The sequence below is a fragment of the Chiloscyllium punctatum genome, chromosome 11, assembly GCF_047496795.1.
Source record: "Chiloscyllium punctatum isolate Juve2018m chromosome 11, sChiPun1.3, whole genome shotgun sequence".
NCBI classification, from domain to species: Eukaryota; Metazoa; Chordata; class Chondrichthyes; order Orectolobiformes; family Hemiscylliidae; genus Chiloscyllium; species Chiloscyllium punctatum.
Window position 1 is genome coordinate 76,894,045 of NC_092749.1, and position 25,938 is coordinate 76,919,982.

Below are 25,938 nucleotides of genomic sequence, written 5' to 3' on the forward strand. Positions count from 1 at the left end.
TACAAATTTGAGTTGTTTGAGGAAGTTATGAAGATGCTTGATGAGGGTAGGGCAATCAGTGTTGTCAACATAGACTTTACTAAAGTATTTGACAAGGTACCTCATAGCAGGCTGAATCCATGGTGAGTTGGTAAGTTGGATACAAAACTGGCTTAACCATAGGTCAATGGTGTTCCACAAGATCAGTGACAGGATCTTTGTTTTTTTTTAATGTATAAAATGTAAGTGGTCTGATTAGTAAGTTTACAGATGACATAAAAATTGATGCAGTTGTGGATAGTGAGGAAGTTGTCAAAGCAAACAGCAGGAAAGTTGGGCAGAGAAGTGACAGTTGAGAGTTTAATCCAGACATGTGTGAGATGATGCATTTTGGGAGGTCAAATGCAAGAAGAAAGTACACAGCAAATGACAGGTGTCTTAAAAGTGCTGATATGCAGAAGGATCCTGAGTGCAAGTCCATAACTCTCTGAAAGTCGCAACACAAGTGGATAAAATGGTAAAGGTGGTGTCCGGCATGCTTGCCTTCAGCATTCAGGGCATTGAGTAAGAAGGTTCGGAGTATTGCGTGAAGTTCTGGTTGCAACGTTATAGGACGGATGTGAAGGCTTCAGAGAGGGTGCGGAAGAGGTTTACCAATTGCCTGTATTAGATTGTATTAACTATAAGGAGAGGGTGGACAAACTTGGATCAGTTTTGGTAGACCATCAGAGGCTGAGAGGTGACCTGACAGAAGTACACAAAATTGTGATAGGCATGGGTAGGGTGGATGGTTAGAAATGTCAAATACTAGGGGGCATACATTTAAGGTGAGAGTGTAAGAGTTCAAAGGAGATTGGTGAGAAATTTTATTTTTTACAAAGAGGGTGGTTGGTGCCTGCAACACGTTGCCAGGGGAGATGGTAGAAGCAGATACGTTATCAAAGTTTAAGAGAAATCTAAACAGAAACATGAACAGACAGGACATAGAAGAATACAGACCATATGCTGACAGATAAGATTAGCTTAAAATGGCATCATGGTTGGTGAAGATATGGCAGGCCAATGTGTCTATTCCTGTGCTGTGCTGTTCTAAGATATAGATATAGAATCCCTTCTGTGTGGGGCCCTTTGGTCCAACAAGTCCACATCAACCCTCTGAAGAGTAACCTACCCAGACCCATTCCCCTACCCTATTATTCTACATTTACCCCTGACAAATGCACATAACCTACACATCCCTGAACACTATGGACAATTTAGCATGGCCAATTCACCTAACCTGCACATCTTTGTACTGTGGAAGGAAACCAGAGTACCCAGAGGAAACCCATGCAGACACAAGGAGACTATGCACGGGGAGAATAAGGAAAAACAAATAATCTTAAAATTAGTGGCCAGGAAACGTGGTTCTGTTTGGATGATTGGAGCATAAATGTTGATCAGAATATCCTTTGTTCTTCAGCAAATTGTCCATTAGATGTTTTATATAGGATATGGTCGAGGTTAGTGTCTGACCTAAATGATCTAGAAGATAAATTTAAGAATTACCAGGGTGATTGTTATTATCTAAGTAGGATGAAAAAGAAGGGGATCCTGTATGCCTGCTCCACAAGATGCTAAATATCGTAAAAATGCAGATGGATAAATGCAGCCTTAAACCAGGCAATAGCATAAACTCTATCTGTAACATTGAATCTATACTTTCTTTGATGTAAAACAAAAACATAAATGTAACTTTTACCATTAACACCACTCCAGTCTGTTAAGACCTAAATCATTGTTCACAAACATACAAATGAACAGCTTTTGGGATTACTTTTGGATTTGTGCTTCTTTCCCACAAAACAGCTGTTTGCCATATCATTCATAAATATTAAGCAGATGTTCACATTTACAATGTATTAAGAAAATAAACCTTCTCTGCATCAAGAGATTTGGAAAATACACACTCATGAATGAACAAGAGGAACGAATTTACCCCTTGCACACAGAAATGCATGAATTCTGAATTTCCATTTAATTTTCAGCTAAGTACAATTTCAAATTCTTGATTTTTTTATATATATAAATATTTATGCAAAAATCCTGGAAATAACCTGCTCTTTCTAGGAGAGTTACTGCTTGAAATATTTTCAAAGTCACCCATTAGTTTACAAATAGTGTATTCTGCAAATTAGTATGAACTAATGAGGAATTCAATGGGAAATTTCCTTGCTTATACAAACCTTGCAAACTAAACCATAAAGCATTTAACTTTGCTTATATCAGAAGAGGGGGCTGTTCTGTCAGCAAGTGCTGTGTATCTGCTCAGTACCAAAGGGGCTGCTGAGACTGGGAACTCTCAAACTAGCAAAACTACATATGTGAATTTTCTCGACTATTCACTGGCAACAGTTTATTGAAATCATTGTAAAATCAAACTCCACCAACCAATATCATAACCACATTTCAAACAAAATAGACATGCTTGCCTGTGGTATATCAATGAGGTTCAGTTTTCATAAGGAATAAATGGATTTGCTCTAACACTCCATAATTTACATTCGTTCTCATATTTTCTCGATTCAGAAGTTTAAACAAAACTTTTGCGAAAGAGGCTGAAATGAGTGGTATAAACGATGGAAGCAGACAGTATAAGTCTTCTCTGCTTGTTAAGTAACCCAAGTGAAATGAATTTGAGCCTCAAATTTGGTATTAACTGACATTTAATTGTCAAGTGTGTAAAACGGGTGTCACGTTGTAAATAGGATGCCCTTCTGAACTTGGAACAGAACAACAAATAGGGCAGATTCAACAAACACTTGACTGTGCTGCACCTGATCTGTTCAATGAATGAAACAGAAAACCTTCCTGTAGTTTCACATGGAGTTGTCCTCAAAATTCTCAAGAAACTAAAGAGAAAACTGATTAAGAGAACATGAGGAGGAGCCAGTTCAATGGCCACATCTTAGTAAGCACATAAAAACATAAAATATAGGAGTTGTGATGCATAGGACTCTTTACACCAGCTTTCCCATCTTCTTCTTCAACACTTTCCTGTCTATAGCAATTGATTCCTGAATATACCAAGGATTGCCCAGTCCTATCCATGAATATATTAAAAAATGGAGCATGCAATTTCTTTGGGATCGAGAAATCCAGATATTCATAATCCTTTGAGTGAGGAAATGTCTCATCTTTTACCTGCATATCCGATCTACTATCCTTGTCTACATGTTCTAGCAAGAGGAAGCAACCCCTGCAACTATCCTACCAAACTCCTTCAGTGTTTTTATTTAGGTGATCTTTCTGAATAACCTATTCAGAGATGTTACAACACACCCCTGGAGCAGGTGGCATTTGAGCGGCCTCCCAGTCCAGGGGTAGAGACATTACCACTGCACCACAAGAGAGCCCCAAAATCCTTCAGAATCTTACAAGTTTCAATTAGATCACCTGCATTCAGACAGCATTGGTCCAATTTATTCTGATTGCCATCACAAAACAATCCTTATCCCAGAAACGAATCTAATGAATCTTCACAGTACTATCTCCAAAACAAGTAGACTAATAATTGAATATGGAGACCAAAACTGTTCGCAGAACACCAGCTGTGTTCCTACTAAAACATGACAATTGTAGCAAGACTTATAGAGTCTTACAGCACAGAAATATACCCTTCTATGCTGATCAAGTTTCCCAAACTAAACCAGTCCCTCCTGCCTGTGTTAGGTCCCAATCCCTCTATACCTTTCCTATTCATGTATCTGTCCAAATATCTTTTCAATGTTGTGACTGTATCTGCATCTAACACTTTCTCTAGCAATTCATTCTGCATACAAACCACTGTGTGTGAAAGAAATTGCCCCTAAGGTCCCTTATAAATCTTTCTCTTCTCATCTGAAAAATATACCCCTTAGTTTTGAACTTGGACACTTGCTATTCATCTTATCTATGCCCCTCATGATTTTATAAACCTCTATAAGGTCACCCTTCAACCTCCTATGCTCCAGTGAAAGAAGACTGATGCTATCCAGCCTCTCCTTATAACTCAAAACCCACCTGCCCAGCAACATTCTGGTAACTCTTTTCTCAACCTCTCCAATTTAATAATATCCTTCCTGTAGCATGATGACTAGAACTGTACACAGTACTTCACACTTCTCTATGTTTTACTCCATCTGACATCTTGTTGCCTGCTTACTTAACATGTTTACATCCCTTTACAGTTTCCTTTTTTCCCCTGACCAGTGGATGCACTATTCTTGGTATCTTTGCCAACGGCATTAACATAGCTTGAAAATAGCTGAGGCCCAACTACATATTTGCTACATCATAGTGCAAACATGAAAAGGTCCCCTTTTATCATCTATTACTTGTCTGCCCATTCTGCCAGTCTGTCCATGCCCTTTTGAAATTTTACACTGTTCTCAGATTTCTAATTTTAAAAAAAATTGGTGAATTTTGAGAATTTGTTCTTTATGCCAAAATCTACATCACTAATATATACTAGGAAAATCAGGGATTAGAAATTCTAGGGACTTGCACTTTTGAAAAAAATATTGTTTACCATTTCCCATTATTCAGCCAATTTTATGCCCATATTGCTACTGTCCTTCTATTCCTGGTGTATATTGACTTACTTGTTTACTGTACCATCAAAACACCTTTGGAAGCCCATGTACACAAGATCATCAACCCTCTGTAATATCATTTAAAAAAAACATCAGCAAGTAGTTCAACACAATTTGCATTAACAAATCATGCCGGTTTTCTTCAATTAACATTTGCCAAAATATTAATTTTTTCCCAAATTATTGACTCTAAACTTTTCCCCACTATGGTTAAATTCATTGGCTTGTAGTAAAAAATTGGCAAACATCACTTTTGTTCAGTACCATCCAAGTCTAAAGATAATTCAAAACATACAGTCAACAGATCGACAATTTCATTCTCACTTCCCTCAGAATCATCAGATGTACCTCATCCATTCCTGGCATCAAATCAAGTATAAGTACAGACAGCTAACCAATACCTGTTCTTTAACAATGCTAAATACTTTAGGTGTCTGGACAAACACACACTTGACCTTTTTTCATTGTGAAAATTGAAGGTGGGGAATATAGTGCTAGTCAAGTTGGATATTTTGTCCTGGATACTGGATTCAGTGTTAGTGGGCAAATTGAGAATATTTAATCATGTTGGTTGTGATGGGAATACCACGGAGAAATGGACTATGTCCTGGACCACTCTGTCTTTAATGTAAGGCTCAGTTTATTGCAGTCCCCTGAAGTGCTGAATGAATCAATTGTCTTCATCTCTCCTACCAGTAATCTGGACACAGTCATATTAATTTCAATTCTCTGTAATAGATTATGTTAGAATATATAACATTAACAAAGTACTGTTTGTTTAACAGTTTATATCTCAGAGTTTTCCCTCAGCACATCTTGATTATTTTACCAGTTACATCACTGACAGACTTACATTAATTCCTTATTCCAAATCAGTCTCCAGACTCGTTGTTTGCTGTGTACATAGGCTTTGGAGGATCAAAAGATACAGCTTCCCAGCCTCTGAAACTGTTTCAAGACACAGTGATGATATAACTGGTCTAATTCAGTTTCTAAGAGAAAGGGAGGACAGCAGATGGCAGAGATCAGAGTTGAAAAGTGTAGCACTGGAAAACACAGTGGGTCAGGCAGAAATGCTGATGAAGGGCTTATGCCCGAAACATCGATTCTCCTGCTCCTCGGATGCTGCCTGACCTGCTGTGCTTTTCCTGCACCACACTTTTTGACGTTAATTTCTAGTTTCTAGTCAATGGTAGCTCCCAGGATGCTGATAGTGGAGAATTCAATGATAGCAATGCCGTTGAATGTCAAGGCTACATGATAGGATTCTCTCTTGTTGAAGATGGCCATTGCCATACCTTTAGATTAGATTAATTACTTACAATGTGGAAACAGGCCCTTCAGCCCAATAAGTCCACACCGACCCTCCAAAGAGCATACCACCCGGACCCATTCCCTACATTGGCAATTTAGCATGGCCAATTCACCTGACCTGCACATTTTTGGACTATGGGAGGAAACCAGGGCACCCGGAGGAAACCCACGTAGACATGGGAGAATGTGCAAACTCCACACAGACAGTTGCCTGAGGCGGGAATTGAACCCAGGTCTCTGGCGCTTGAGGCAGTAGTGCTAACCACTGTGCCACCGTGCGGCCTGTTGTAGACAGACATGGATTGCTCCTGTATTTGAGGAGTCATGAATGTTGCTGAACTTTGTATAAACATCAGCAAACATCCTATTTTCTGATCTTATGTTAGAGCTGATGAAGTCAATTTCCATCACTTTGCCAATAGGCAATGGACTGTGATGCAGTAATTGGTCAGGTTAGATTTGTCCTGTTTCTGTGTGCAGGGCATAACTGTGTAATTTTTCACATTGCTATGTAGCTGGCAGTTTTATTGCTATTTTAGAACAGCTTGGCTTTGGGGCACATTTAGTTCTGGAACATGTATCTTCAATATTATTACTGGAATGTTGTCAGAGCATTTGCAGTATCTTCAAGCAGTTTCTTGATATCATGTGGAGTGAATTAAACTGGCTAAAAACTAGCAACTATAATGCTGGGGACCCCAGGAAGAGGCAGAGGTGAATCACATGGCACTTCTGGTCGAAGATGAATGCAAATATAGTATTTTTTTTCCTTTGCATTCATGTGCTGCACTTCTCTATTATTGAGGATGATGTTCTATGTAGAGCCTGTTTCTCCTGTTAATTATTTAATTGCTCACTGCCACTCATGACTGGAGTGGCAGAACTGCAGAGCTCAGATCTGATCATTGATTGGGGATTAATTTAGCTCTTGTTATGACATACCACTTAGAATGCTTGGCATATCTGTATGCCATATTTTAGCTTCCCAGGCGACAGCTTATTTTTAGACATGCCTGGTGCTGCACTTGGCATGCCGTCCTGAACTTTTCATTGAATTTTTTTTTGGTTTTGCTTATTCTATTTGCATTTTCAATTCCTCTTTAAACCTTCTATATTCCGTTTGGCTCTTAGTCGTATATCTACCTGAAATCTGTATAAGCATACTTTTTCTGGATATTTTTTGCTCTACCCTTACCCTTCATGGGAGTACAACTTGACTGCATGTAAACTATCTTTTCTTTAAATGCAACCCATTGTTCAGTTACAGATCCATTCTCATTCCCCAGTTAATTATTCTTAATCTGGATTGCTCCTTGCCCCTTACCATTGTCAACCTAACCACATCATACAATGATCACTATTTGCTAAATATCCTCCAACAGTCATGATCTATGTGGTCCAGTTTATTCTCAAGAACTGCGTCCAGCAGTACCTCCTTTGTCATGGATTGCAAACATACTGCTGAACACCCTCAAGAAGCTCCTAACCTTTTCTGCTTTTAAATTATGCATTCTGATGGTTAAACTCCCTCATTATGATGTATCTCATACTTTGATTTCTCAATTGTCCTGTAAATTTGTTCCTCCATAGCTTTGCGACTTGTTACTGACCTGCGGACTACAGTGAGCAATATAACTGCACTTTATAGGTCCTTTATATCCGGCCAAATAGATTGCCTTAGATCTCTCTGGGGTATTCTTTATTTCCACCAGTTGAATGTTCATATTAATTAATAGGGCAACCATCCCTCTCCCTTTACTTCCTTTCTACCTTTTCAATAGCAATTTGTATCCAGTCCTGCCTTTCTTTGAGACAGATCTCTGTTATCATTATATTTCCTCAATACGATCTGCATCTATAACTCACCAACCCTATTTACCACATAGGCATTCACATACATGCATGGGAACTGGTAAATCTAATTTAGACTTTATTATTTACCCTCTACCATATTATTAACTACTCGAGTGCTTTTGTTCTATTCCAGTGTACTCTTGGTGTACCTAGTTCGTATTGACATTTTGGTTGATGCACTCCTACCAAGTGAGTTTAAAAATTCCATAGCACTAGCAAATTACACAAGGAAATTAATCCTGACCTTATTTATATCTATCATTCCTGGCCTGATCAGATTCCTTCTCCCAGTACTGATTTAATTCCCAAGAATCTAAAGTTTTCCCCCTTACCATCATCCCAGTCAAGCATTTATATGCTCCATCTTCCTTTTTGCACTCAGTAAGTGTATTACCGGGAGTAATGTGGAGATTAATATATTAGAGTTCCTAATTGCTGATTTGATTTCCTATTTCATTCCCTAAATTCTGACAGTAGGTCTGCAATCCTCTTTTGACCTCTGCTGCTGGTTCTGGTGTGGGCAGTGACTACTCATAGTCCACTCTACTCTCTCTTGTTACTCTGTAGCTGTGAGCTGACATTTTTGATCCTGTCACCAGGGAGGCAGCATACATCCTGGAGTCATGCTGTGGCTGCACACACACCAGTTTGCTTCTCTAACTATTGAATTTGCTATCATTATTGTGTTTTATTTTTTGTTTCAGCCTGCTACAAGTGATTACCGTGGATTTGGCTCTGACTGCACTTCCTTGATGATCTTCATAAGAATATAAGGTTTTTCTTTTAATCAAATGATAACTCTATCCTTATTCTAAGCTTTCTACTCAGTTATTAACTATTTTACTCATCTGTTTCAGTCTTCAATCTCTTTTATTTCTCCCTTTAACCTCATTCATAATCATTGCTTACTGAATTATTTAATTTACCACAGTTAGATATTTGTAGTTGATGTTCAAGCACCAGTACTTTAACAATACAGTCATGGAGTCATAGAGATGTACAGCATGGAAACAGACCCTTTGGTCCAACCCGTCCATGCCAACCAGATATCCCAGCCCAATCTAGTCCCACCTGCCAGCACCCAGCCCATATCCCTCCAAACCCTTCCCATTCATATACCCATCCAAATGCCTTTTAAATGTTGCAATTATACGAGCCTCCACCACTTCCTCTGGCAGCTCATTCCACACACATACCACTCTCTGCGTGAAAAAGTTTTCCTTTAGGCCTCTTTTATATCTTTCCCCTGTCACCCGAAACCCATGCCCTCTAGTTCTGGATTCCCACACCCCAGGGAAAAGACTTTGTCCATTTATCATACACATGCCGCTCATGATTTTATAAATCTCTACAAGGTCATCCCTCAGCCTCTGATGCTCTAGGGAAAACAGCCCCAGCCTGTTCAGCCTCTCCCTGTAGCTCAAATCCTCCAACCCTGGCAACATCCTTGTAAATCTTTTCAAGTTTCACAACATCTTTCCAATAGGAAGGAGACCAGAATCGCATGCAATATTCCAAAAGCGGCCTAACCAATGTCCTGTGCAACTGCAGCATGACCTCCCAACTCCTGTACTCAATACTCTGATCAATAAAGGAAAGCATACCAAACGCCTTCTTATCCTACCAAATCCTATCCACCTGTGACTCCACTTTCAAGGAGCTGTGAACCTGCACTCCAATGTATCTTTGTTCAGCAACACTCCCTAGAGTTTTACCATCAAGTGTAGAAGTCCTGCTAAGATTTGCTTTCCCAAAATACAGCACCTCGCATTTATCTAAATTAAACTCCATCTGCCACTTCTCAGCCCATTGGCCCATCTGATCAAGATGGGCCAATCTGAGGTAACCTTCTTCACTGTCCACTACACTTCTAATTTTGGTGTCATCTACAAACTTACTAACTATACCTCCTATATTTATATCCAAATCCTTTATATAAATGATGAAACATAGTAAACCCAGCACCCATTCTTGTGGCAAACCACTGGTTACAAGCCTCCAGTCTGAAAAACAACCCTCCACCACTGCATCTGCAAACCCATCTGCAAACTTACTAACTATATCTCTTATGCTAACATCCAAATCATTTATATAAATGACAAAAATAAGTGGATCCAGCACCAATCCTTGTGGCACTCCACTGGTCACAGGCCTCCAGTCTGAAAAACAACCCTCCACCACTATTCTCTGTCTTCTACCTTTTAGCCAGTTCTAGGTCCAAATGGCTAGTTCTCTCTTCATTCTGTGAGATCTAACCTTGTCAACCAGTCTCCCATGGGGAACCTTGTCAAACACCTTATTGAAGTCAATATAGATCACATCAACCACTCTGTCCTCATCAATCCTCTTTGTTACTTCTTCAAAAAACTCAATAAAGTTTGTGAGACATGATTTCCCACGCACAAAGCCATGTTGACTATTGCTAATCAGTCCTTGCCTTTCCAAATGCATGTACATCCTGTCCCTCAGGATTCCCTCCAAACACTTGCTCACCACCGAGGTCAAGCTCGCTGGTCTATAGTTCTCTGGCTTGTCCTTACCACCTTTCTTAAAACAGTAGCACCACGTTAGACAGACTCCATCTTCAGGCACCTCACCTGTGACTATTGATGACACAAATATCTCAGCAAGGGGCCCATCAATCACTTCCCTAGCTTCCCACAGACTTCTAGGGTACACCTGATCAGGTCCTGAGGATTTATCCACTTTTATGCATTTGAAAACATCCAGCACTTCCTCCTCTGTAACATGGACATTTTTCAAAATGTCGCAATCTATTTTCCTACATTCTATATCTTACATATCCTTTTCCACAGTAAATACTGATGCAAAATACTCGTTTAGTATCTCCCCCATTTTCTGCAGCTCCACACAAAGGCCACCTTGCTGATCTTTGAAAGGCCTTATTCTCTCCCTTGTTACCCTTTTGTCCTTAATGTATTTGTAAAAACCCTTTGGATTCTCCTTAACTCTATTTGCCAAAGTTATCTCATGTCCCCTTTTTGCCCTCCTGATTTCTCTCTTAAGTATAACTGCTACTGCCTTTGTACTCTTCCAGGGATTCACTCGATCTATCCTGTCTCCATCTGACATATGCTTTCGCCTTTTCATTAACCAAATCCTTAATTTCTTTAGTCATCCAGCATTCCCTATATGTATCAGGCTTCCCTTTCACCCTAATAGGAATATACTTTCTCTGGACTCTTGTTATCTTATTTCCGAAAGCTTCCCATTTTCCAGCCATCCCTTTACCTCCGAACATTTGCCCCCAAACGGCTTTTGAAAGTTCTTGCCTAATACCATCAAAATTGGCCTTTCTCCAATTTAGAACTTCAACTTTTAGATCTGCTCTATCCTTTTCCATCACTATTTTAAAACTAATAGAATTATGGTCGCTGGCCCCAAAGTGCTCCCTGATTGACACCTCAGTCACCTGCCCTGCCTTATTTCCCAAGAGTAGGTCAAGTTTTGCACCTTCTCTACTAGGGACACCCACATACTGAATCAAAAAAATTTTCTTGGACACACATTCCTCTCCACCTAAACCCTTAACACTATGGCAGTCCCAGTTTATGTTTGGAAAGTTAAAATCCCCTACCATAACCATCCTATTATTTTTACAGACAACAGAGATCTCCTTACTAATTTGTTTCTCAATTTCACTCTGACTATTAGGGGTTATAACACAATCCAAATAAGGTGATTGTCCCTTTCTTATTTCTCAGTTCCACCCAAATTACTTCCCTGGATGTATTTCTGGAAATATCCTCCCTCAGTAATGCTATCCCTTATCAAAACACCTCTCCCCCTCCTCTCTTGCCTCCCTTTCCATCCTTCCTGTAGCATTTGTATCCTGGAACATGAAGCTGCCAATGCTGTCCATCCCTGAGCCACGTTTCTGTAATTGCTATGATTTCCCAGTCCCATGTTCCTAAACATACCCTGAGTTCATCTGCCTTCCCTGTTAGGCCTCTTGTATCGAAATAAATGCAGTTTAATTTCTCAGTCCTACCTTGTTCTCTGCATTGTCCCTGCTTAGCCTGACTGATGGACTTGCTTTTGTTCTCAACAACAGCTCCTCAGCCATGCATTCATCTGCTCTATCCTCCTATTCCTGCCCTGACTAGCTTGTAGCCCCAGAAGTAATCTACTCTCAAAGTAATCTTCCTTTTTAAATTCCAGCCTAACTCTCTTTAACCTACCTTCAGAATATCATCCTTTTCACTTCCTATTTCATTGGTTCCAATGTGGACAATGACCTCCTGCTGGCCCCTTTCCCCCATGAGAACATTCTGCACTCTCTCTGAGACACCCTTGATCCTGGCACCAGGGAAGCAACACAACATTCTGATTTTTCGCTGCTGGTCACAGAAACATCTGTCTTTACCTTGGACTAGGGGATGCCCTGATACAATCAATCTCTTGGAACCTGACATAACCCTCATTGCATTTTAGAGCCAGTCTCAATACCAGAATCTTGGCTGTTCGTGCTAAGTTCCCCTGAGAATCCATCACCACTATATTTTCCAAAACAGCATACCTATTTGAAATGGAGGGAACCACAGAAGACTCCTGCACTAACTGCCTACCTCTCTTACCTTTCCTGGAGCTAACACATCTATGTGACTGTATCTGTGACTTTTCCCCATCCTATAACTGCCATCCATCACATCCCCTTCCTCTTGTAAATTCCTCATTGCCTCTAACTGTCTCTCCAACTGATCCATTTAATCTCACAGGATTCACAACTAATGGCATTTATTGCAGATATAATCCTCAGTAACCATAAACTCTCTCTAAACTCCCACATCTGACAAAAAGAGCATATCGCTCTACTAAGGGCCATTTTTGCTCCTTCACAATCTACAGACCCAGAAAGTAGCACCGTCTTATTCCTCTACAAAATACTGCTCCAGGTTAAATTAATAATTATGGCTTATATTTTATGTTTAATCAAGAGACATATCACAATAAAACATATAATCAAGAAAGAACCCAATCTACCCACTACTGCAGAAGTAATGTAAGGCCACGCTTAACTATTCAACACTGTTTCTGGGCTGTGACCTCTCCCAAACATGTCCCTCCAAGATTAGTTGTGAATTTTAATGTTTGTTAATTTTCTCAGATGCACTCCGATGTCCAGCAATACATGAATTCAATTAACAAAGGCAGTAACTGTTCAGGTTCACTGCTCTGTAAACTTCTTTCTCTCTCTCTCTCTCTCTCTCTCTCTCTCCTGCACTGACCTCACCATGTGCTTCCTTCGTCTGTTCTTCTCCCTTTTAAAACTGCTGTTGTTTTGATTTTTTTCTCCAAAGTTCCAAAACAATGCAACAGCATATAAAACAGTAATTGCTGCTCCTGGAATTCTTGGAAATCACCTCCAGCACCAAAAATACCTCAAAAAAGGAGCAGCCTGTTACAGTCAGAAATTGTTCCTATCCTCCATCTTGGTTTACCCAGAATCCATTAAATCTTTTGAACAATTTGAAGCTTCCCTTACCATCACTGTTTACCATAGACAGTAAAATGTTATGGAGAATCTTTTGGTCAGCAAAAGTGCTTGCCATTGACCTTGAAAAAGCTGAGAAATCTAGCAAAAATCAGTGGTAGGAATTTGGAAGCTTCTGCATGTGATTCATTGCAACAATCATTATTGGGGATTCCCTTTGTTGAACTGTCAAGCTGTCAGCCAATCACATTATGCAAATTTACAACATAAAATTTACTTATTATAAAATGCAATTCTGCGAAAGGTAAAGAGGAAAAATGTTTGGGAGACATATGTTGGAGTTGGGTGAAGGTTGAAATATGATAAACTTTAAATACACTTAAAATACCCTTAAAATATAATTCAATATTTTAAAATGTTGTTATAAATGGAAAATTTTAGTACTACACAAAACATTTTCCAAAACTGGAACCATCAGTAGCATAAATGCAATTACATTTCATTTAAGAAGGTGTAAATTTTCAAAGGAGTGCTTACAGTGGGACTAACAGCACCAAAGACCAACTTGTTGTCAGTCACTGATTTCTACTTAATGAATTGAGGGAGAACAGCAACACCACATCCACTGGGAAAAGTCACTGAGAAAAACGTCTGGATTTTTGCACATGCTCAGGTCCAGGTATTGCTGCCAAATTCAGAGGAGTATGCTGGCAAACTTTGATAATTTCATTATCATTATGACCAGAAATTAAGGGTCAATGTCTCTTCTGGAAGAATAGAATCAACAAAAAAAACAAAGTGCAAGTTTTATAAGGATCCAGTTTGTTAGGATGGAGATGTACCCAACTGTCACATATTTGAATAGCAGGGTTGCTTTGCCCGTGTTTTTCTTTCTCAAGTTCAGAGAATGGAATCTCAGTTATAAGAATTGAATATTTCTTAAAGCCTATTGGAAGCTATCTGCATGCAAGATGTAGTTAGAAACCAAGCAAGATATAATCCCATATGTCAGAGATGTCATGGATCATGGAGATTGCCAGTGAACTGGCCAGTTACATCTCATTTGTTCTTTCCCTTTTCATTCAACCCATAACGGTGTCTGTTTGAATGTCTACCTTTGAGAGAGACTGAGGGCTAGAACCAAGCAGAACTGGGTTTAAATCAAAGACATTAATTAGATTACCTTGTGGTTTAAGTTTGCTCTGTAAAGTTGTTAGATATTTTATTTGAGCTATGTCAATTATTCACAAAGTTTGGTTATGAACCATTGGAGTCAATTTTTAGGTTTGACGGTTTTGCTTTTCCTGTGTTGTGACTATAGAAGCAGGGATGGTTTTGATTTGGCTATCTGTTTCTGTGTCATAATACATGGAAACCACTGCTTAATGCCACCTTCCATTCTTCAGCTGATCTGTATTCCTCTATGTGAAGCACAAATTGGAAAAGTACCCATGATGGCAAGGGCACACTGGAGGTTTGGATGGGGCTGGGGTGGAAACCTCAATGATCATCACCAGTAATACCACTCAAGGTGTAGCAGAGTCATGAAGTAGTTATTTGCCAAAACACAAATGGGGTGAAAGAGCTCATATGAGCAAAAATGCTGCAATAACCTTGGTCCTACTGTTGTAATAGTGTGGCTAACTAAATGTTCAGATAATCACTGCTAGACTATTGGTCATGATAAAGTAGATTTGCTAGATGCTTCTTTCGGGGTTGGGCTCTGCAGGGAATGCTTTGTCAGCATGCAGGAGCAAAGTGCTACGTTGTCTAATGTGAAGAACTTTTGTTCTTAAACATAATGTCGTTTATTGTATATTAGAAATCAGGCATGTGTCACATTGATATGATGAATATCATTACAAAGAGTATGAGGACTCAGAGATCGCAAGACTGTCACCTGTGAGTTCTCTTGCCATTCTGCCTCTCCCCCCACTTAATTTCTGATGATATTAGGCAGATCATGTAGTCTTCAGCATTAATCCTATCAGAACCACTACCTTAGGCATCACTCACCTATCTACTAGTTGCAGATGCACTTGTTCATGTTAAAAGTGACCATTTCACAGTTCAAGCAGCACATAGTTGGACGGCCATGCTATATGAGTTTTACATCCTTACCAATGCTCTAATGCTGGATGTCCAATACTAGTTCAATGCAAAATGTGGAAAAACAACAGCAAGTGCATAAAAATGCGAGTTATAACCCTAATGAAATGATATCACATGACTGTATAGCTGCCAAACAGCAGAAACAGTATTCAATCAACAGGTCAAACAATTCCATGACCAGTTGCTTAGGAACACAGAATTTGAGTATTGTTGAAAAATACACTTTGTCAAAGCTTTATGTCTTACCCTCATCATTTGTCATTGAACAACTGTCGGGCATTCCAAAGAGGAGAGGGCAAACAAACAGATCATCATACATATCGGTACCAATTGCACAAACAGAGAAAGGGATTAGGTCCAGAAAGCAGAATATAGAATATGCAGCTAGGAAGTAGATTAAAGAACAGGACCCAGAAGATAGTAATCTCTGAATTACTTCCAGCGCCAAGTGCTACTGAGTACAGATGTAGGAGGCTAATCCAGAAAGGGGATGGTTCTGAGCTTAATTTTAGTTAATGAAGCTGGCAAGTGTTGAAGTAGCACTGGGGGACGATATTGTAGACCACAATAATAAGTCTGTTAGAAATAAAAGCTCTGAACTCAATTTAGATCTTATTGTCATGTGTACTCAAGTACAGGAATATGGGAATACAGTGAAAAATGTACAAAGTCAACATCTTAGTATATAAAAAACAGGATTAAAAACAAAGACAGAAATGAAAGAAACAGCCAAAAGAAAAGGAAATGTATAGATTACTCCATGCCCCCACCAAGAGGCCTCGCTACCATAAACAAAGCCACAAACTCCAATGCTCAGTCTGCAAACACCCATGTGCCCAAAGACCCCGCATGCCACTGCAGCTGAAACGTCATCACCATGGTGAAAGTGAGTACTTGCAGACGCTGGAGATTAGAGTCAAGATTAGAGTCATGCTGAAAAAGCACAGCAGGTCAGGCAGCATCCAAAAACCAGAAAAATAGATGTTTCGAGTAAAAGCCCTTCAGCAGCTCTTCCTGAGGAAGGACTTTTGCCTGAAATGTCAATTTTCCTGCTCCTTGGATGCTGCCTGACCTGCTGTGCTTTTCCAGCACCACTCTACTCCTGACGTCGCCATCTTGGAACCATGCTGCTGCCACTGGAACTGTGTCACAATACTTTGGTGCCATCTTGCCTCCATCAACGTCATTGCTGCCATGAGTCTGCACTGGGCAAATCTCAGCAATGCAGCTGCCACTGAAGCAACCAGTCCCGAACTGCGGTCAAACTCGACACTGAACCCATCACACCCAAAGCAGCTGGTGCCTCTTCTGGCTTATGTTGCTGCTGCTGCTGCTGCTGCTGCAGGATCCTGGGACTGCTATTTCAGCAAAGAAACTCACTCTGCCGACCTTCCTGGAAAGGAACTGTTCCTGCTGCTAAGATCAGGCACAATTTGTTCGGTGTGGACTGGGAATCTGTGTTTGTTTCAAGGAGGAAGTAAGAAGAATATGGGCCAGCATTTTGGGATAAACACAAAGGGTTGAACCAACAAATCCTCTGAATCCTCAATGTCAAGACATATTTAGGTTAACAGCAGAAACCCCAGAGGGATAGAGAATATGCAAGAGAAAACTTAGGAAAGCTAAAAGGAAGCACGAAAGAATAATGCCAGGAAAATAAAGAAAGATCCAAAGTGATTTTATTACTATATTAAGGATAAAAGGATAACTAGGGAAAGAGTATGGCCCAACAAGGACCACAGTGGTAATTAGTGTGTGGCGTGAAAGAAGGGTAGGTAGGGTTCTAAGCAATTAATTTATGTTGCTGTTCACCAGTGAGAGGGATAGTGTGGGAGCTCGAGTGTGATCTAGCATGCTTAGAAGTCTAATGAAATGTATTCCAGGCTATTAAGTAAGGTAAAGGTGGAAGTAGTAGTGATGTAAGCAATAATTTTCAATTCCACCTAACCACAGGAAAGGTATCAAAGGACTGAAGCCAATGTGGTTCCTTAATCAAGAAGAGAGCAAGGGATAAAACCAGGAAACTACTGGCCAGTCAGTCTAAGCTTGATGGTGAGAAGTTATTGGAAGCAATTCTGAGTGATAGAATTAACTCAAACTTGGAGAGGCAGAAATTAATCAAGAATAAAGAACTTAAAATAAGTTTAAAGATCTTAAACATGGAATTAGATAGGCTAAAATGGGTCATGAAAAGTCATTCAAAAACAGGATTAAGGAGAATCCCAAGGCTCCAAAAGATAGTGCTTCCAAATACATCTGTTGGACTATAACCTGGTGTTGTGTGATTTTTAACTTTGCCCACCCCAGTCCAACACCGGCTCCTCCAAGTCATGCATAGCAAGGGAATAGCAGGATACGGATCCTGTAAGTGAAAACAGTGTAGTACTGAAGGGCAAAATATGTCTGCACAGGCTTAGAGGACCGAAGGGCCCATTCCTATGCTGTATTGTTTTTTTGTTCTTTAATAGTCAGCTTAATGGTTTTGTTAAGGGGACGTCAACTTGATTGAATTTTTCTAAGAGTTAACCAGGTATGTCAATGAGGGGAATGCTTTGGATGTAGGCAAAAATGAGGACTGCAGATGCTGGAAACCAGAGTCTAGATTAGAGTGGTGCTAGAAAAGCACAGCAGGTCAGGCAGCATCCGAGGAGCAGGAAAATGGACATTTCGGGCAAAAGCCCCTCATCAGAAATTCCTGAAGGGCTTTTGCTTGAAACGTTGATTTTCCTAGCCCTCGAACGTTTCCTGACCTGCTGTGCTTTTCCAGCACCACTCCAATCTAGACAATGCTTTGGATGTAGTCTACCTGGACATCATCAAGGCTTTTGCTAAGAGTTAGACCAACAAATCTGGTGAATCATGCATGTACTGGATTGGATAAAGAGTAAATGAAGGGATATGGCAGATACTGACAACTCAAAACACAGAAGCCCTAAAGGAGTACATGGGAGAATGGTAGCGAAGGGTCCATGGAATCCAAGGAAATTTGGCAAGTCGGTTGCAGAATTAGCTAAGTGGCAAGAAGCAGAGGTTGATGGTTGAAGAGCACTTTTGTGACTGGAAGCCTGTGTCTGATGGAAGTCTGCGAGGATCAGTGTTGCAGCCCTTGCTATTTGGTCAATTTAAATGTTTCAAGACTTCATCTGTAAAGTGAAATCAGAGTAATGTTTTGGTCCAGAGACCCTTCTTCAGAATGGATAAAATGGATAAGTGTGAGGTCATGAACTTGAGCAGGCCAAATAAGGCAAGGGAACATATAATGAATGATAGGACCCTGGGAGTATGTGATGAACATTGGAAAGTGTGGTGGGACAAAAGCACAGCTGGTCAGGCAGCATCCAAGGAGCAGAAGAGTTGATGTTTCAGGCATAAGGAATAACTGTTAAAATATTTGGTATGGGATTTAGCATACAAGGCAAAAAATAATTGGATACTTTCAAAGTACTTGAGCTTTATATTAATGTGATCTGGGGAGCAACAACCAGACACATATGCATTATTTTCATTAGATTTTGGACATAAAATTGAATGAAACAAATGGCTGGACCTGTGTTTATTGGACAATCACAGAAGACATGATCAGTTCTGATGAACGGTTACTGGACTGGAACATTGCCTCCGATTTCTCTCCGCAGATACTGCCAGACTGCTGAGCTTTTCCAGCAATTTCTGTTTTTGATGGTGAAAGTAAACTGAGATTCTCTGAATTCCTGAAATTCTTCTCTCTGTTATTTCATATTTCATACTTCAGAAGCGATTCCTGCACAGGAATTCCTTTAATATTCAAAACTGTGACACTGATTACACTGGAATCTCCAATATTCACAGAAGCTGCTGCAAACACTCAGGAGGTCTGACAGCTTCTGTAGAGATGGGAGGGAGGATTAACATCTCAGGTCTATGAAAGGTTAAATTAAACCCGATCCTCCAAGCACTCAGAGGTCCTGAGTTTCCTATTCTTACATGACATTAGCACCTTCTGTATTTCATCCCTTTCAAACTCATTCTCACTTTTGTTTGTGAAATACTGTTCAATCTCTAATAAAATGTAACGACACATTCACAACAGTCTGAACACTTCTTTATTATATAGGATCAGTGGTTTCCTTTCTCAATCTAAGAGTGCATCAATCTGAGTGTAGAGAGTACAGACAGAGTCTGTTTGCTCACATGAGTTGCTTCATTAACCCTGACAGATTCTGAGCATTTTTGCAATTGGTTGCAATTCTCACTTGTGGCCAGTAGTGACCATTAACCTGTAGAACAGTGAAGTTCCTGGATCAGACAGATGGAGACAACAGACAATAATTACTCCCCTTGTGTTGAATGATGCGCGGTAGAAATAATAAGAGTGGGGACTAGCTGCCAATACATTTCCAGGGTGGGAAAGAGATCAGATAACGTCTGAAAGACGATAGGAATAACCATTTCGACAGTGACTGATTAATCCAGGAGAGTCAGAATGGATTTGTTAAGAATACGGTCAGATTAAATAAAAAAAACCTTGCGCTGAGTGAGAGTGTGGAAAGTGTAAAAAAAAAATTGGTAATGGTCGACTGGCCCCCACCTACCAGCAAAATGTCTCACTGTGGGGGAGCTGGGTGGGCCCAAATAGAATCTCTCCTCTCCCCACCCCACTCCCTCCAATGGAAACCATCACAACCTTTGGAAATGGGACTTTGTCCATAGAGTCTATTCTCCCTCGATGTTCTTCTTTCCCAAAAAGGACTAGCGCCATTTAAGCTTCAAGTCTCTTGGAGTCATAGAGTCGTAGAGATGTACAGCATGGAAACAGACCCTTTGGCTCAACTCGTCCATGCCGACCAGATATCCCAACCCAATCTAGTCCCACCTGCCAGCACCCAGCCCATATCCCTCCAAACCCTTCCTACTCATATACCCATCCAAATGCCTCTTAAATGTTGCAATTGTACCAGCCTCCACCATTTCCTCTGGCAGCTCACTCCATACCTGTACCACCCACTGCATGAAAAGATGGCCCCTTAGGTCTCTTTTTTATCTTTCCCCTTTCACCCTAAACCTATGCCCTCCAGTTCTGGACTCCCTTATGCCAGGGAAAAGACTTTGCCCATTTTTCCTAACCATACCCCTCATAATTTTGTTAACCTCTATAAGGCCACCCCTCAGCCTCTGACGCTCCAGGGAAAACAGCCCCAGCCTGTTCAGACTCTCCCTATAACTCAAATCCTCCAACCCTAACAACATCCTTGTAAATCTTTTCTGAACCCTTCCAAGTTTCACAACATCTTTCCAATAGGAAAGAGACCAGAATTGCACGCAATATTCCAACAGTGGCCTAACCAATGTCTTGTACAGCTGCAACATGACCTCCCAACTCCTGTACTCAATACTCTGACCAATAAAGGAAAGCATACCAAACGCCTCTTCACTATCCTATCTACCTGTGAGTCCACTTTCAAGGAGCTATGAACCTGTACTCCAAGGTCGCTTTGTTCAGCAACACTTCCTAGGACCTTACCATTAAGTGTGTAAGTCCTGCTAAGATTTGCTTTCCCAAAATGCAGCACCTCACATTTATCCGAATTAAACTCCATCTGCCACTTCTCAGCCCATTAGCCCATCTGGGCAAGATCCTGTTGTAATCTGAGGTAACCCTCTTCACTGCCCACTACACCTCCAATTTTGGTGTCATCTGCAAACTTACTAACTCTAGCTCATATACTGACATCCAAATCGTTTATATAAATGATGAAAAGTACAGGACCCAGCACCGATCCTTGTGGCACTCCACTGGTCACAGGCCTCCAGTCTGGAAACCACCCACCACCACCACCCTCTGTCTTCTACCTTTGAGCCAGTTCTATATTCAAATGGCTAGTTCTCCCTGTATTCCATGATCATATAACCTTGCTCACCAGTCTCCCATGAGGAACCTTGTCGAACGCCTTACTGAAGTCCATATAGATCACACCTACCACTCTGCCCTCATCAATCCTCTTTGTTACTTAGTCAAAAAACTCAATCAAGTTTGTGAGACATGATTTCCCACACACAAAGCCATGTTGACTATCCCTAATCAGTCCTTGCCTTTCCAAATACATTACACCCTGTCCCTCAGGATTCCCTCCGACAACTTGGCCACTACCGATGTTTGGCTCACTGGTTTATAGTTCCCTGGTTTGTCCTTACTACTTTTCTTAAACAGTGGCACCACGTTAGCCAACCTCCATTCTTCCGGCACCTCACCTGTGACTATCGATGATCCAAATATCTCAGTAAGAGGCCCACTTCCCTAGCTTCCCATATAGTTCTCAGCTACACCTGATCTGGTCCTGGGGAATTATCCACTTTTAGGCGTTTCAAGACATCCAGCACTTCCTCCTCTGTAATATGGACATTTTTCAAGATGTCACCATCTAGTTCTCTACATTCTATATCTTCCATGTCCTTTTCCACAGTAAGTACTGATGCAAAATACTCGTTTAGTATCTGCTCCATCTCCTGCGGTTCCACACAAAAGCTGCTTTTCTGGTCTTTGAGCGGCCCTATTCTTTCCCTCGTTACCCTTTTGTCCTAAATGTATTTGTAAAATCCCTTTGGATTCTCCTTAACTGTATTTGCCAATGCTATCTCATGTCCCCTTTTTGCCCTCCTGATTTCTCTCTTAAGTATACCCCTACTGTCTTTATACTCTTCTCAGGATACACTTGATATATCCTGCCTATACCTGACAGATGCATGTTTCTTTTATCTAACATTTTGTCTCACAGTTCATTCTGCAATCAAACCAGTGTGTGTGAAAGAAATTGCCCCTCAGGTCCCTTACAAACCTTTCTCCTCTCACCTGAAAAATATGCCCCTTAGCTTTGAACATGGGAAAATACCTTTGCTATTCACTTTGTCTATGCCCCTTATGATTTTATAAACCTCTGTAAAGTCACGCTTATCCAACCTCTCCTTATAATTGAAACCCTCCATTCTCAGCAACATCCCTGCAAATGTTTCTAGTTTAATAATATCCTTTCTACAATAATGCAACCAGAATTGTATGCAATACTCTTATTCTTAAACTTGTCTCACCAATTTCTTGTACAGCCGCAACATGATGTCCCAAATGCTATACTTTATGCTCTGACCAATGAGGGCAAGCATGTTAAATGCCTTCTTCACCATCCTGTCTACATGCGATACCGCTTTCAAGAATGATAAACCTGCATCCCTTAATCCCTCTGTTCAACAACACTCCCCAGGGCTCTACCATTGACTTATTTCTGTAAATATTCAGACAACTTTGATCACAGAGATAACAATGCAACTGAAGCGTCTTGAATAGACAGTTCTAATGAAAGAAATCTGTCTGAAGACATTTCATCTCTGTTAGCTTGTGCAGTTTTTAATTCTTAAAATTTAATGCACTTCCCATTACCTCACTGTGGCATTAAAAAGTCTTGATATTTCTTTTGCAAACAGCAAGAAATGGTTTAATTTTTCTGTACTGCCTTTTCTACTGCTGCTGCTTCATGGCGCCGCAATAATGGATTAGAGGCAGTATACGTACATGTCTCATTGAGAAACATACTTTACCCAATCTCAGTGAAACTGTAGAAATCAGTGCTGTTATTGAAAACCTTCAGCTGTCTCTATTTGCAACATAAACATCACAGAGAGGCACTCCAGGCTCCAGTTAGTTTCTTTAGTTAAACAAAAGATCATTGCATTCTCCAATTAATCTGTGTATTACACATGGAACTGCTTTTGTGCTTGCAGGAGTCAAGATAGGCTGACTAGCAGAGAATTAATGAGAAATCAGAACTGGCTGAGATAAAGGATATGGACAGCAGAGATTTATAGTTACTAAAAAATATCACATGTAAGGAATGTAACATGGTATGTAACTAGACTAGTGATCTCGTGGCCTGCACTATAATAGGCAAATATGAGTTCAAATTCCACCAAAGCAGTTTGACAACTTGAATTCAATTTAATAAATTGAAACTGGATGTAATGAACAAAGATGGAATTAGTAAAAAAAGAAATCAAAGGTGAAAGAAAACACCAATTTGTTCACAAGTATCTTTTAGGAATGAATTCAGCTTTTCTTTTTTAGACTGCTCCAATCCCACAGCAGATTTGACTGCCAGCTGCCCTTTAAGTTTTTCAGCCAACCACTTCACCTCATGAATGCTTTTTTTTTAAACCAGCATTTGAATAGCTGGGAGGTGACGAATACACAGATGAGAGTTTCAGGAACATATGAACTCAGGCAGTTCCAGAAGATGGTGAAACAGAACAGGATAAAACTGAAAAGGTGCAAGGATTGCACAAGGTCAGAGCTCAGCTTCAGGTCAGGTAGGCTTTGATCAAACTGATGTGGGACTACTGGAATTTGGCTTTAAACATATCTTTCAATCATCCTGATGGACGGACGGACGGACGGACACACACACACACACACACACACACACACACACACACACACACACACACACACACACACAGAAAATGGTAACTGAAATTTATTTTCCAATTGGCTTTGGATAAGCGGCTGTATTTTGTGCAGTATACAGTTTATTGCCAGATGCTGATTCCTTGCACATAGCTCAAGAAAGGCAACCGAATAGGAAACAAGCATGATTCACAGTACAGACTGCAATTTATTGTTGAAGTGCATACCTTTCTGAACCAGTATCATGATTCTTATTCCTCGGAAGAGCAGGATCGACCCAAATAACAAGCACAGACTGTGGACTCATAACTCGAACTGTTATGTCTCTGGGTTCATACAATTCATTATCCTCTAAAACAATAAAAGAGATGATCATCCAAAATTAACAATTGTTGTAGCAAAAGTATTTTTAAAAATTTTGAGAGTGGAGTTAGAATTTCAAAATCAAAATATATGTAAAGAGGAGAATAAGTATTTAAGTCCAGAAAAAGTTCCAGAATCACAAATAAAATTGGGAATACTTCTCGAACCTCTTCCACCAAGTCTCAATCAACAGATATACATATTCATGACATAAGCACAGATGTCAGTGCACCCAAGGAACAGCTGTCTCTGGACTTTCCACATATTAAAAGCTTAGACTGGAAAATCAGCTACAGAGAGTCATCCTCAGTCCAGTGATGGTCAATGCAAACATCAACAGCATCTTGTCTGTTGAGTAGGTACTTTACAATATTTGATCTTTGAGTTAGCTTGCTAAATTTAACAACTTCAGATCACAACACCCACTTCCAATTTTGCAGGCCGTTATGTGCTAATACTAGTTCTACTGTTCCACTGAAACCTCCTCGAGACCCATTTTCTTTTTACCATCCTTCTACCACCGACCCCAAACCCATTACCATAACTCAGATTTCCTTGAAAACTCAAATTGTAATTGCTCCAGTTCTGACTGTATATCATTTGTTTGAAACATTGACATTGTTTCTCTCTGAAGATTGATTGCTCTGCCTCAGTTAACCTATCCTGTCCAGTGGATGGCATCAACACCGTGCACAGGAATTTGCTACAAATTCAAATCGTACAAATTTCACTATGAAAAGATTTCATGCTCTAAGCATTCGTAATTTGAAACTCATTTTTATGTAATTTACCTTGCATATTATGTTATTTACTTATCAATAAATTTATGATCACTTTTAGAGTTATGTATTTATATCCAATATATAACCAGTGCGAGAAGTGTCAAGCTTCTGATGCTAACTTGTTTTAGGAGGTATTCTGACAAAACCCACCTTTATGTTTTGTCGGGTTTGTTCTGTAAATAGGTTCCCTCAGCCCTAGGATATTCCTTGTGCGAGGAGATATCCCAAACATTGATTCAGGAACTGTGGAAAGACAAGCATGAAAATACAAGAAAAGAAAGCTCCAAAGCAATCATTCCATTCTTCAGTATCTTCTGATTATGACAGATCTACTTGTAAAATTGAGAAACCTTAATTGATTACTGCGCACATTCACTTTACTAATTTTACAACTCTATGATTGAATTTTTACACCAAAATTTAAAATTGAATTGCCTCAACAATTGTAATATTTCCGTAATATCTTCAAAACAATTTCAGTATTGCATATATTGGTACAGTAGCTAAACAGCCTACCACGTTTTTGTACTTTATGTCTCCTTTGTTCTCTTGGATGCTGTGCATACTTTCTTCTCCTGCCAAGTAGGTAGCTTCTAGCTTGAGGGGTACGAGGTGATCTCAGTCGTGGTGAAACTGTATCATCAGAGAGTCTCACCTGACGAGGATGACGTGCCGCTGATACTCTCGCATCTGAAGTAAAAAACATGCCTAGAATTAATTACCTTCTGGTGCGTACTTAAGTCTGCAATTATAAACTTGGATCAATATAGCTTTTTTCGATTCATACGCTGCCCTGTGTTGCTTCACAAAGATAAGGAAAAGAATGCCACGCCAAAGGAGGAGATACAAATAAAAGGAAAACAGATGAATTTTGAAGCTGTCTAAAAGGGGAAGGAACTTAAGAGATAATCAGAAATAGAATACCCGAGGGAAAGGGTAAAGGTAGCTGCTGGGGTAGGATGATACACCCAAGATTAGAGTAAGGAAAGTTGAACTTGGGGTAGGCCAAAGGGCTGGAGGAAAAGGTAAGGGTAAGGT

General features: G+C 40.1%; 1 protein-coding gene across 1 annotated transcript in view; it reads right to left on the reverse strand.

Moving 5' to 3' along the window:
* The window catches only part of fndc1 (fibronectin type III domain containing 1), a 332,979-nt gene that overhangs the window by 137,080 nt on the left and 169,961 nt on the right, over window positions 1-25,938 (reverse strand). The window contains exons 4-6 of the mRNA XM_072581080.1: window positions 25,417-25,590; window positions 25,051-25,143; window positions 23,983-24,106 (exon numbers count right to left, since the gene is read on the reverse strand). Coding sequence (XP_072437181.1) covers window positions 23,983-24,106; window positions 25,051-25,143; window positions 25,417-25,590 — 391 coding nt within the window. The remainder of the gene's footprint in view (window positions 1-23,982; window positions 24,107-25,050; window positions 25,144-25,416; window positions 25,591-25,938) is intronic.